We start from the raw sequence: 14,744 nt of genomic DNA, 5'->3' as shown, positions 1-14,744 counted from the left end.
TTCAATCACCCTCCACACAAAAGTTATTTTACAATTTGCCAGCTATTTCCCAAGGCTTTAGAATGCCCTTTAGATATATTGTGTGGCTTTGCCCGATGCAAACATGCCCCTCAGGCTTGTGGACTATATTTCTTGCAGGGTTTCCTGGCTGCCATCACCTATTGATATTATTTGATTTGCAGCCGCTATTCAAAGCAAACAAACAAAATCTCACAACTTCTTAAACCTTCCTCCACCTAAGCCACTGATATTTACTGGGAGCAAGAGGGACAGGTAAAGCTCTATTACACTTGTACTCATCTGTCTTTAGAAATTAAAGCAAAGGTTTAGCAAGTTATTTCCTTTTGATTTTTCAGCCTGCCACTCTTAAGTTTCCTGGCTTTATCTCTGTTGTGGCTGATGCGTCTTCCCATGGCCATGAGCAGGAAGGACAGACCCTCAGCAAAAAGACCCAAAGCAGCATTTTTCTCACCAATACCTGTGCCCAAAAAGTGTACAGGGACTCAGCTGTTTGCAGAGCATCCAGCTACCAACCTGCTCGAAACAGCAGTGGGTGTTTCAGGTGTTAAATATGTGGGCAGGGAGGGTATCCCGAAGCAGGGAGTCTCCCAAAGTGATGATGCTCTGTGTTCACCTTTCCAGACTCCTGTTTGGCTGGTCTCTGGTAAGGCCCTGTGGAACCTCACTGCCACCTGGTACAATACTGGCCAGCACAGAGAGGGCTTCCAGGCTGTCCCCAGGACCTGCTGACACCAATATCTCCTCCAGCTGTGGTCACATCGATGTTTCCTTTAGCTGAGGGCCAAACTCCCCTGCCCATAGCAGCACATCCAGTTCAGATATTCTCCTCCTGCTCATTTTCCATGGGATATTTCTGGATGCTTCTGCCTTCTGCAGGAGCCTCTCCTCTCCCCAGCGAGCCCACAGGCTGCCCCTCCTTTCCCACACATTAACAGATGACTCTCAACACCCAGGCATTAGCAGCAGCACTCCTCATGGCTTTGATGGAGACAGGCTTTTCCCCAAGCAACCTGCTCCATCACGCCATCAGAGTTACTCAAATGTCATTTTCACTTAGCAGATACAGCAGGTATTATTATCTGTTTGCTTTCAGTGTCAAAAAGGAGCTACTCAGTGTCTCTTTGCCACAACTTTCTGACAAAAAATTGTTAAATTAAAAAAAAAAAATAAAAGCTTTTGAGTCTCTAGTAAAGCAAACAAATGTTTATGTCTCAGCAACAGCTCCTTGCCGATATTGAGTTGGTGGTAATTCAAGAAGCAGCTCTTTGCAGGAGACTAAAGCACCAGGTACATCCAGCATTTAATTCCAGCATCTCCGGATAGAGAGCCACAAAATCTCAGTGCAATGTTTAATTTCTTCCTGAAGGAAAGCAGAATGGTCATAATGACCAGCTCCCTAAAAAGCCAGCTTTTTAATTTTTTTCCTTTTTTTTTCATGGGCCCTTTAAATACAATAGTAAGAATAGAGCTGGATTAAATTAAATTTGTTCTCTTAATAAAACAAGTATTTCCTTTTTAAGACAACCTAATCTGCATAGCTCAGAGTAGCACTCATTCCATGCTAGACAAGAATGTGGACATGAAAGGGACAGCTGGGATGTTGTGCACTTCATGGCTGTCCATCCGCTTGACTCCTGCACCTGAATTAAAAAAGAACAGGAAAGTTTCATCTGACTTGAACGTAGCTGCAGCCACCACAAGGTGCAAGTGGGCATCTCTCAAATGATGAACTAACAGGGCTCAGCTGTGCCTTCTTGTTGTTTTCTTTTAAATAACATTTTTATAATAAAGTCTGATTACATTGATACCTTAATTCATTTATTTCTGCAGGAAAGCCAGTGGTAATTAACTTGCAGCACAGCCTGCAATTTGCATATTAAAGTTTACAATCACCCTGTCACGGGGCCATAATAAGCACCATTTTACAAGGGGAACTCATTAATTGAGGGTTTGTTTTGCTCGTGGCTTGCTGCAAAACCTGGGTGAGGCTTTTTGTGCCACCAGGGTCTGCTCTGCGTCAGGCAGGGAACAGAATCCGTCAGGCTGGCTCCAGGGCAGTGACAGCAGATCAATTTGCCATCCTGCCTCCTCAGTGACAGCCTGCCAGCCCAGCTAAACCCAAGCACAGGTACATAAACACACTCTGGCAGTGAACTCGGGGTAAAACACACCTTCAGAGGAGGCTGTTTGAGCCAGGGCTCCTTTGGGACCAAACACATGGCTTTTTGTCCCAAATGCTGTTAAATTTACTGGATGAGCACCCCTCTCCTGAGGGACCTTGGAGGTGTCCCCCATGTGCCCCCTGGCCTCTGCCAGGCCCATCTGCAGCATTCAGCTCCTCTGGTGATGATGTGAGAAAACCTTTTCTAAACTGCTGCAAACAAAACCGTGCAAGGGATGAAAAATAATTAGCCATGTGTCAGTGTCTGATATATTTGCATTGTTTAGACAGAGTAGTTAATCACTGGTAAGACCACAACATGTGGTGTGAATTTGGATTATAGCTAATACATATCAAGCAGAAGGCTATTAGTTACATCTAAAGGCGCTATTTGATATTATTACTATTGAGAGAGTGAATGCAATTAATTATATTACAATGTCCTTGCAAGATTCCTGTGGCAATACCGTGCAAAGAGCTGTTTGCTTTTAGATTATTTTCCCTTTTGTTCAGACAGGAGCGAATTCAGGCAAGGAAAAGGCATCAGGAGCCAAGATTCTGTTCCCATCAACACTTCTAAAGCCTTGAGTGGTACTGGAGGGATCAGCAAGGGTCTGCATTTTTTAAGGGGTTTTAAATATAGGGTAAACTTTTCATTTTTGTAAAATAGTTGGTCTGCTGAAATGTCACCTCTTCCCTTGGGCTGGGAATTAGCAAAGGACAGTCTCCATGTGGTCTCCAGAAAGGACTTCTGAGGGAAGGAATTTGATCCCATATTTAATTAGAGGTGCAATATTTCCAAGTGTTCCCTCTCTGAAATGTCTCTTACCTATAGGAAAGAAAAGCTTAGGGCACTTTTTTTTATTTAAAAAGGCAATTGTATTAATTCAGCAGAATTTTGCATTGGAATTGCAATGGCTTTGACAGTTTAGCTCCCTGAAAATTGCAATAAAGCCTTCGTTACGCTACATTTTGTCCCCATTTGTCTTGTGTACCATTGCCTTGCCTTTGGCACAATCAAAATAATCTTTAAAAATACTGCCATAAATGGATTGACTTTGACCTTCTGAGTATCTTGTCAATAAAATAAAAATGATAAATGTGTTTCAGAGTGCCAGTGGCGCAATATTAAAGCGCAGCTACAATCTGAAAAGTGACATTTGAAAAATTAAGTTGTGGGGAGGGGTCTTATTCTCTGTCAGCTGTGCCACATAAATAAGCTCTATTTACAGTGAAAAGAGGTGATTTTGCTAACTGCCAGTTTGTGCAATTCCTGGGGTGTGGCCTCTGCCTCTTACATCATCATTAGCAATTAAAGATTACTGCAGCAAGAAATTAGCTGAGCCGTCTGTTGCTGAGACACGGAGCAGAGCAGCTCCACCTCAGTCCCCTCCTGTGCCCACTCTGCAGCGCTGACGTGGGGAAAAGGGACCCGGCCTCATCAGGGAATGGCTCAGATAACCAAGAAAAGGCCATTTTTGCTCAGCTCTTTGGAGATAAACAACTTCTAACAGAACCACCACAAGGCTTCTTTTTATTAGGTGAGAAGAAAAGAAATGATTAGTCTGTAAAATTCAAGAAATGTATGAAAATAAACAGGACAGGCGAGTAAACAAACACACGTCAAAGGGCAGCAGGTTTGATTCAGCCTTGATGAGCTTGGCTTTATGCCAAACTCAAGTGAGTCTGACCTGTGGCTTCAATATTTGCAAGCCTAACTTCAGCTGATTTCTCAAAACCCTCTACTGTTGTTTTTATACAATTTCTTTTTTTTTTTGTCTTTTCGACATTTCTTGTTCTGAATCTTCTCAGCACATATTTAAAAGCATGTGAAGAGCACTTTGTACTTGAGCATCAATTTATATCATGATAAAATTGTTCATGCATGTAGTAAATGAAATTAAAACCTCACGTACTTTCAAAGGTCACAAGGCTTTGGAACCTCAAAACACTACTTAATTTCTGAGGAGGAGACATTCAGATGTTAATCCCTAAAATTAGGCTGAAGTCACTTTAAAAGGTGAAGGTGTTTGGTCCCGATTCAGATATGATGAAAATGTAGATAACTAAAATGTTTATGTTACAAAGCTTGCACCTTTATATATTTAAATCTGGATTTGTGTGCCTTGAATATCATCCCAATCCTAAAACGAACTGGAACATAAAAGGATATAGGATTGTCTTTGTTTGAAAAGACAGGTGTCTGCTAAGGAAGGCAGGAGCCTTCCCTCAAATGGAAAATGTAAACCCCCTCCCTCCAAATCATTATAATTTTGAAATTAAAGGTCCCTCAGGCAAAGATATGGGAATAGGAATAGCAGCTCTTTACTAGGAATATTAAAAATACAAATACAATAGTACAAAAAAGAAACCAAACCACTGACAGAGTCAGAATACAGCCTGAACTGTGTGTCAGGGGGTGGCACAGTCCCATCCCATGGTGGCTCAGCCCTCCTGCAGTGCCAGCTGTGCTTCTGCTGGAGCAGGGATCCTGCACAAGGGGGGAGTTTTCCTCTGCAGCTCCAGGGCTGCTGCAGATGGGCCTGGGCTCCCTCTGGCAATGCAGGGCAGCAGAAAGCTGCTCCTCTGGCAATGCAGTGGGCAAAGGCTGCTGCGGCGTCCCAAACCTCAGATTGTATCCAGGTAGGAATGCTTGGCTCCTCCCCCTGGGTGGAGCATCTCCCAATGGGATGATGGAATTTTATCAGCCATGCAGGGACGCTCACTGGCCCATTAACAAAAGATAATTAATAATTAATGGCCCATTAACAGAAGATAATTTGTCACTATAGGACACGAAAAAACACAAGCGCACACCGCTGCTCTCAAGGTGAAGAAAAAAAGGGAAGTTTATTTTCTGACTCCAACATTTATAGATTTTCAAAAGTGACAGTGGATTGGAGGGTGACAGTGCCACCTCTCCAATGACACTGGACAAACCAACAGTCCATCAAATTTCTCCTCCTCCATAAAAGAATGCGAAACAATGAGTTATTTACAGAAAGTGTGTGAGAAAGTTTGTTACAAGAATGGCAACATCAGAAGGCTTAGAAAATCTTAAAAAATCAGGGCCACAATAATTAATAATTAATGGCCCATTAACAGAAGGTATTTCCCGGAGTGAGGATTGGTTGTGGAAGAGATAAAGAAAACCGCCCAATGAACAGAAGATAACTGCCCCACCTCTAACAGATAGGAATACAATACACAACCCCATTTCCAACCTCAGACAAGATTTAAGCAGCTATTAGCAGCGTCCAGAGGAATTAAAGTGATTAACTAATGACTCATTGCCCTCTCCATCCTCCCCAGCTTCCCCGAGTGCTGGCCGGGGGGACACCGCATCCTCCGCAACCCCCGCAGGAGCACCAGCTTCGACTCCCTGGAGCTGCAGAGGGCGGCCAGCCAGGAGCTGGTGTGTGACCACTCCTTGCCACCGGCATGGTACCGCCTCATGCTCGGCCAGCGGCCCGTGGAAATGCCCACCAGATGTGTCGAGGTCAGCAGAACCCGAGCTCTCCCCTGGGGAGCTGCAATAAACCCTCTGGGTGGGGGGGGTTTCTTGCCCATCCATCTCTGTGCTGTCCTAGGCTGTGCATCCAGTGGGGATAGGGGGGTGTGTCGGAATCCAGGACATTCCTCTGACTGCCCTGGAGGACTCGAGACCCTGGCAGGGAGCTCAGAGACCTTGGCCTGGAGTCAAAGACACCTGTGCCTTCGATTTTAACCCGTGGAAACAATTACCAACTTTGTGCGAGGAGTTACAAACCACAAGAGTTTGAGTGGAATGATAGCTAACTTGTCACAGGGTGAAAAAGAAGAATTTTGGGGATTTAGAATGGGGGTTCAAGAGGCAAGATGGAGGAATCTGGGCATGTCCTCTTCTTCTTCTTCTTCTTCTTCTTCTTCTTCTTCTTCTTCTTCTTCTTGCCCTCCATCTTCTGCTGTGATGGTGGCACTTTTGGATTGGTTTAAAGTGGAGACAAACTGTCTAACATAGGTGATAGGTATTGGAAAATTATTGTAAATAATATACATGTAGTTCTTAGTATAAAAAAGAGAACACCATCCTGAGGGCGGTCAGTGTGCCATGAACCAACCTGCTGGACAGATCTCAGCAAGTCAGAGAAAGAATGTGATAGATAAGAGAAAATAAACAACGTTGGAAATCAGAGCCAAGGAATCTTGACTTCTTTGTAAGTCGCGGGGCTGGGAAAAAAGACTCTTTAATACCTCTGGAGCCATTCCAGCAACACAAAAGCCAAGAGAGATGGTAATGGGAAAAGCACTTGAATGATGATGATGATCATAATAATAATAATAATTACAAGAGTAACAGCCACAACAATAAAACCAACAGCAACAAAAACACCACCACCGTCAAAACCAGCAATACCACTGTCACATGCAGTGACATCAGTCCAGGATCCCCATGGAACACCCAATATTCAGCCAGGCTAGGAAATATTCCAGCATAAAGTCAGGTGTTTGCCAGCTCCACAGAGAGATTTTTAGTAAACCATGTATGTCACCTCAAGCTGTGCTTTTTCCAAGCAACTGTATGGCTTTAAGAATGGATTCTGCAGCCTCACTCTTCTCCCATATAAATTATTATGAGTTAGGGGTTTCTTCTGCTGATGAAATCAGAAGGGAGAAATCAGAAAAAAAATAATATTTAAAGCAATCCTTAGGGAAACTGAAGGAAAAGCTAAAGTTGAATCTCTTTCTGCATTGAATCAATTCTTGCATTCTTTAGTTTCATAAGTATGCTAATGGCTTTGTGCAGCAAAAAACTCTCCACCATTCTCTATAAAAGAGACAAAACAATAATTATCTGGTTTTATCTGTGTTTAATATGTATGACAATAATGTTTGACTTGCAGTCATTGTTGCCAGAGCAACTTGAGCCCCTCACTAAAGTCACTGCCACCTCATATATCCCACCTTCAGGAGGTTAGCATAATTTCAAACACAAAGTTAAACAAAATTATTCAGAAAATAATAAACTAATTACCATAAATTACTTAAAAGATTAAATATTCAACCTAGAGTGCCAGGATCTTTGGTATGAGGTGATTCTACTCCTGCTGGAGAATCCTCTCAAAATTAGCAAAAACATTTTATATCCATTCAAACTGGACCTGTGAACTCATCACAACTGAAGTTTACCTTAATAATTTAACATTTAGTGAAATGTTAAGAGATAGTTGTTATTTCTGTAGAGTTTTTAACACCTTGAATATATAAACTATTAATCTTATTGACATTAATTAAGTGGCAGGCTTATTATTGAAAGATTCATTTCATGGCATCCTCAAATATCCCAATGCACTATGAAGTTTTCCAGGTTGCTCTATAAGTGTACATACATATTCTATAATACTGTTTAATTTTTCGTTCTATTTCAGCAATTCCGAGTGTGTAGCAATGCCCAGCTGTATGAGATTGCTTTCTAACAATGCATGCTTTTGTTTCTTTTAATCTCTTCTCTGGAGTTTTTCATTCAGGTTTGTGAAGGTATATTCATTAGTTTAGTTTCTTATCTTGTAACATAATTCTTGCCATTGGTTTCTTCATTATCCTCTGAATGACAGTAAATCTCTGCTTTGCCATGCTGATGAAGGATTACATCTGTTAGATGTCAAAACTGAAAGAATACACTTCTTTTAGATCTTCACCTTCTAAATCTGCCTCTACATTCTATCTCTTCCACTTAATTAAATCATTGTTTGATTTAGTTTTCCATTTAATTTCAGCAAAACCTCTGGAACAAAATAATTTAAATTAATAACTGTGCAGCTTCCACTCCTTAATAAGCAGTTATTATTGGACATTCCAGTCTGGCTGGAGCGAGCTGATTTTAATTAAAAAAGTCAAAGACAAAACCCTGAACAGATAGAAGAGAAAAGAGACCAAATAAAGCCTGACAATACGGCTGCAGAATTAAAAAGTACATTACTCCAGCACCTTGTAAAATATATACCCAGTGATATCGTGTTGATACTGGCCAGATACAATTAGCTGCTTATCAACAGATGAGATTAACTTCTTAATTCAGAGTGCTGGTAGGTAAGGATTCCTGTCACCCAGCTGAGCTCAGGAGGGATTTAAGCCATATTGGAGATTTGGAGCGTGGGGGAGAAGTGTGGGAGGACAAATGGCACATGCTGGGGGACACGAGGGAGGGGAGCTCCCACAGCCTGACTCCTCCAGGCAGCCTGTGCTCTGAGTCTTGCCAGGAAATAAACCTCCACCACAAAAATATGTCCCTGTCTGCACGTTGTGTCACCAGCACAGGGAGTGTTGGATTCAGCAGGTGAGACACATGGGGGGCTGTGAGAGCCCCACAGTGCAGCCCTGCCGCAGCTCAGGGGCACAGCAAACTTTGCAATGGAAAACGAGCAGCAGCTCTTAAGGAGCTGCTTCTCATCCACCCATTTAATTAAAAAAGAGGGGAAAAAAGGGAGAAAAGACAGAAGAAAACCCCACAAGCTACAAAGTGAAAAAAAAAGACAGAAAAAAACCCAAAAGCTTTTATGTCAGAGAAAGTGAAAATATTAATTGCATTCCTGAACTTGCCATGCCTTGAATCCAACTGTTGTCCATAAACTTATTCCTCCAGTGGCAAAATGTTTTTGATTGAAGGAGCTTTCCAATTTAGGCTTTGCCTGCTGAATTTCTCAGGGCAGGTAACAAATAATCCTGACCTTCCTCCCTCTATTGCTTAATTTTCTTTCCCCCTGTGCTCCCAAAGGAGGCACAGCAATTACCAGATCCTGGACATGCACCCCTGGCCACAGCCACTTCCCTATCCAAAAATATATTGTAGTAGAAGTCCAATAAAAATTTGCAAATTTTGGATCCTCATGTGCTGAGGCTGCTGCTACAGATCATGGTTTGTTCTTCAAGAACTGCCAAATCTTCTGTGAAAGGCAAAAACACTGAATGAAAAAAAGGTATAGTGAAGCTTTTACTAAGATTAAGGCAGTATATTAAGAAGCAAGAAACAATGCACAGACATGGCCAGACTATAGTAAAATGACCTTCAGAGGAAGAACAAAAGATGGAAAAATTAAAGCTCAACAGAAAATCTATTAAAAATACAGAGAAGTACTTAACAGCCAATATGGGAAAACATACATCAATTACAGAAATTCCAGCTGAATTCTGAATTCAAATAATACAGAGTATATGCATACACCTGGATACATGTACATATGGGCAAGCCCCGTGGGAGGCACAAACATTAAAAAGAAATGTGAGGGAACATCACACACTAATGTTATTGAAGCTCTGCGCCACAGTCAGATAAAAGATCAATCTGTGGATTACAGCAGAGCAGTGCACACTGCTGCCTGTAATGCAAATTCAAATGCCACACCACACTCACTGCAAAGCCAGAAATGGGCTGAAAATTCTCTTCTTCCTGTGGAGAAGTTCTACCAGCCCCAGGTGCTTGTCCTCACCAGCAGATGAATGTCTTTTTCTGGAGGGAATGGCAGGAAAGGGGAATAATTTCATTTTTTGCACATTAACAATCTCCAGCAACCCCTGGTTCAGACACTTCAGGGTTCAGACACTTCTGGGTTGTTCAATTTTCTTGTGAGGGCAAGAGGAGGGGCAGACACTGATCTCTGCTTTGTGGTGACATTGACAGGACCCGAGGGAATGGCCTGAAACTGTGTCAGGTGAGGTTTAGGTTGGATATTAGGAAAAGGTTCTTTCCCCAGAGGTGGTTGGGCAGTGAACAGGCTCCCCAGGGAAGTGGTCACAGCTCCAAGAACTGCAAGGAAGTGATCCACAGACCCTGACAGAGCTCAGAAGTGTTTGAACAACGCTCTCAGGCACTTGGTGTGACTCTTGGGGTTGTCCTGTGCAGGATTTGGACTTGATGATCCTTGTGGGTCCCTTCCAGCCCCACAGATTCTGTGATTCTGTGATTTAAAGTAATTTCTCTCCCATGAGCCAGCCCCATAACTGCAATTTTTTGGCACACATAATTCTGTATCAAGCTTTTCTACAGGCTACGTATGAATATGAGACTCTGTTTGAGAAATGTCCAATAATACCTGCCTGTGATGGGTTATCAAGATAACTTCCAATGCCTTTCTTCAGAAATTTCATCCTCGAAATGAGCAAAACCCTCTCCAAATCTAAGCATGCTTTGAATTCACGTACAACTGTAAATGGGCATGTGTAAATGGAGGACGTGTTATGCAGTAAGGGTTGGTATTTTCTCAATAGTCTCATTTTTAGCACTATAGGTTTACTTTTTTACATGTATACTAGGATCAAACACAGGTTTAAATGCTAATCTTTGGTGTATAAAACAAGGTCATGTTAAAGCATGGCAAATCTAACCCGCTCATGATGCTTAATATGTCAGCCTCTAGAGGAGATTTAATTTTCCATACTCAGTTTCATTCCCTCCTCTTAAACCTCTTCTAGAACATTTTATACTCACAATCAAAACACAGCACCTCAGCTGCATGCCATTAATTTATTATTTTGTTTCAATTATTATTTTGCTCTGAATCCAGCCCCATTTTGATTTGCAATTGTTCTATGAATTTAAAAGCTAGTGACACCTTCAAGGTATTATTTAATCTGTAATTCTTTCTTGAACACTTAACGTGAATATTCTAAATCATAATGCTAGGTATGAAGAGCCTTTGTTTTTCTTGCTTGTTTTTCAGACATGCAAAACCCTTCTGTAGAAATTACAATTACAGCCTTTATTGTTCAGAGGCATGTGCTTAAAAGAAAAACAAGACAAGCACCAGTTTAATTGCTACTACAGATATTCCTGACGTAAACTGATTTCTGTGGAGTTTGGCCCCAGACTGAAATTTAAAAAACCCCAAACTTATTTACTTTAACTAACTACAAAGAAATTAAAAAAAAAAAGCTAAAGTAAAGTTTTGAGTGGATAACAGATGCAAAATCATAATGCTTTAACTGCCAACCAGCAGCACACCAAAAAGCCTTCCATCTCCATCCAACTAAAACAATGCATTCCTCACATATGGTGCTACTTATTTTTAACAGCATAATTTCAGCAATATCCAAGTGACAAGAACAATCGAGCTTGATTTCTTTGTGCAATTATGAAGAACCACAGTGTCCAATCAATCAAACTGGTTGATACTCCAAACCCCAAGCAAATGGAAGGAGACATCATTGGATTAAACAACAATGGCTTGTTCCCTTGTTTTGGCAAAGGGAGAAAGCACTTCTTTTTTATTGTTTAGCTTTCTAAATTGGATTATTTAAATTATTATCTGGTGTCTAATTAGGAATCAAAAATACTTAATGAATGCTTACCTGCCACATTGAGGTGTTGCAAAGATTAATTGGGTAAGGTTTATAAAATGCTTTGAAGATTAAAAACACCACTTGATTACCATTGGATGAAGTATGGAAAGGTACTAAAGAAGGCTGCCAACAGCCTGAAGTGTCCCTCCTGTGTTGGAGAAATTCTCCTTTGTGCAGGCTGTGTCAGTGGACACCTGAACCTGTGGAGTTTGCTCTCCCATAGAGGCAGCTGTGTAATTCCTCCTTCCTTTTGGAAATGCTGCTGAGTGTGACTCCCACGTCTCTCCAATATCCTTGGAGCAGCAGTGACTGCAGGCATTGCAGGTAAATGCTCTGTTTTAAATGCCAATCATTTGCTGCCTCTGTATTCAATTTTCTGGTTACTCTCCCAGATGACAGCTACAAAACTCAATGGAAATCATGCCACAGTGGGGACTTGAAAATTTTGGCTCTTTGAAGCCTCTTCTCCTAGATTATTCTTCTAAGTTTCTTTGCTTTTTTTTTTTGTTTTGTTTTGTTTTGTTTTGTTGGTTTTTTTTCTGTTCTTATCTCTACTGCTGGTTGAACACATGAATATACATTTGCCTTTGCCTTCCCAGGTCTGTCTTCTGATTCACAGAGGCCTCATGCAGCAAATCCTTTTGGCTAGTGTGTGGCAACTTGCCTGACTCAGAAGGACCACATGCAGCTCATAACAGAAAATAAATTCATGTGTGTCATAGAGCTGCCAGAAAAACAAAAATACTTGATTTATACCAAAATCCTTCCTTGGCCAGCCTGTAATCCTGTATCACAGCTTGTTGCAATGACTTGCTGTCTCACAGTCTGATTTTTTTACCCTTGTAAGGGTTGGTCATTGCTTGTAATTTGTGCATGCTATATAACAAACTGTCTCTCAAGTGGTTTCAGTGCAAGATTGGCCAGGGCAAATGCAGGAGATCCCCGTGGGGGTTTATCAGAAAGCTGCATTCTGACATCAGTGATGCCAATCCACACTTTCTCCAGCACTGAAATGGCTCATGGACTTCTGGTGAGGATTAAAACAGAGGAGGAAAACCACCATCCTCTTTTTCCAGCATTTCAGCTTTTCCTCTGTGTGTTAACAAGAGATCCAGGCCCAGTTTTATGTATGGATCACTTTCTGTCTTTTTTTCACAGCCAGAATGCACTCACATCCATTTATCTACGTGGCCCCCAGCACAGGAGAGAGATGGGTGTCTCATTAATGAATTATCTTCCCAGCACTGCTGCAAGGCACCAAAGGCAATTATTACCATCTCAGCCACCTCCACCTCTGGTTGGGAGATAAGAAAGTGAGGTACACAGAGAGTCAGTGATTTGTTATCTGCCCAAGGTCAAGCAGCTAGGGAAACTGATGCACTGTGTGTGCCTGGCCAGAGGCAGCCCAGCAGCTGCACTCCCAGTGGAGCAGCACTGATGTGTTGCCACCATTTACATTGGTAAAGGCAGCATCAGATGGATGCCGTAGCTCATTTTAAGCAACAAAAGTTCTTTTACAGAGAATTTTAAGAGTATTTTTACAGTTGGGATGGGCAGTTTGTGCTGTGTCTCCTCACCAAACCCTTTCCTAGAAGACTGAGTTTGCACACATCCATTGAAATCCAGTGCTCACTCATCCCTGCTGCTCTGCTCCCCATAACTAATTCTTCCAGCTTGTGTGGTTCCAAACACCTCCAGGCTGAACTCACTAATACCTGCATTTAGTGCAATTTCAAAAAGAATGTTCCAGCCCAGCAATCTTTACAGAGGCACTGAAGTTTGTGGTTTCCTTGTGTAGGAGAAAATTCAGGCTGCAGGTATCACACCCAGATGAGGATGAAACAGAGACCACAGAACTTCAGTTTCCATTCTTCTGCTTTCCCATGCTGCTTCTCTGGATGTTGTCTTTTCCACTCTCCCAGGTCATCACGAGTGTATGCTCATAAGCATGCTTTGGAAATGTGCTTCTCCACATCACTCCTTGCACTCCAGGCCAGAAGATGACCAGGATGGAATAAATTCCCATCATCTGGTTTTTTTTTACCAGCACAGAAAACATCCATGTCCCTTAAAGCTGTAAATAAACGAACAGAAAAAAACCTCTTTAAACTTACACACAACAAAGTTTTTTAAAGAAAGCAAGGGAAGGGATCGGTCTAAAATTCCACCTAGAAGAATTTTTTTGTTGGCCCCTCTTCTCCTTTGCTTGCACAGTGCTGGAAGGCTGCTCCTCCCCAGGGAGCTCCAGTGCCACCTGCAAGACCACCAGGACACCAAACAGGGAAGGCAGGGTCAGCCTCTCTGCTCAGCTGCTGCCACTTTTCAGGAGGAGAGAAAAAAACCCAACGACCTTGGACAATTTCAGTGGTGTCTCTCTGGAATCCTTGTTTTCAGAAGCCTGACAATAACTGGCTCCAAATGGAAATCAGACTGTGTCATGTCACCTTGTTGATTGTTTTTCTACTACCTTGGCTTTCCTGGGCGTGCACCCCTTCTCCCCTGCCCCTGCTGCCTGGCTTGAATAGCTCCCAGGTACAACTCAGACTGCAGGAGGGAACTGGTGCGTGACTTAATAAATTTATCCTTTGGCTTTCACTGCTTCCCCTGCTGTCACAAATAACTTTCGATCTTGAAAGAGAAACAGCAAACCTGGGCCACTGGGAAAAAAATGCTGGGTTTTGGGTTGGTTTTTTTCCCCAATGTGATTTATAGCCAAATACACTGGGAAGAATCACATTCCCCAAGCTGGACTAGTAGAGATGGTTCACTGTCACTGGCTGAAGAAATGCAAAGTGACAGCAGCAGTCATGCTCTGCTGAATATGACTGATGTCTGAGAGCAAATTATTGTCAGTATTTGGTAATAATTTCCAAACTTTAGCTCAAATACCTCTGTGCTTTGCATATTGGCAAATGCTAGGTAATGGTGCAGAAAAATGAGTCACCATTGTAATTGGCTTTGTATATTTAATAAGGCCCTGATTACACTTAATCTCCTCACTGAGGTGCTTAAATTAAAGACAGATTTAGAGAACCGTGTTCCTTTAGTCAGGAGAAAGAGCCTGACAGGTACAGAGGGCAGCTCAGATCTGAGATTCCTGAACACACATCCTTAAGTTGGGAAATGGAAATCAGTCTCTCCTGGCCATGACTCAACATGCTGTCATTTAAACCATTTAAGACCAATGCCTTCTGCTTTGGGATTTTCTGTATTCGGGGAATTTGTTAATAGATAAAAGCCTGAAAGC

General features: G+C 42.0%; 1 protein-coding gene across 1 annotated transcript in view; it reads left to right on the top strand.

Moving 5' to 3' along the window:
* LOC115905814 (von Willebrand factor D and EGF domain-containing protein-like) overlaps positions 1-14,744 on the top strand; it is a 247,084-nt gene that overhangs the window by 33,510 nt on the left and 198,830 nt on the right. The window contains exon 3 of the mRNA XM_030952485.1: positions 5,495-5,681. Within this exon, the coding sequence (XP_030808345.1) occupies positions 5,495-5,681 (187 nt within the window). The remainder of the gene's footprint in view (positions 1-5,494; positions 5,682-14,744) is intronic.

This window comes from Camarhynchus parvulus, chromosome 7, assembly GCF_901933205.1.
Source record: "Camarhynchus parvulus chromosome 7, STF_HiC, whole genome shotgun sequence".
Classification (NCBI taxonomy): domain Eukaryota; kingdom Metazoa; phylum Chordata; class Aves; order Passeriformes; family Thraupidae; genus Camarhynchus; species Camarhynchus parvulus.
This window is presented reverse-complemented; position numbering and strand designations above follow the sequence as displayed.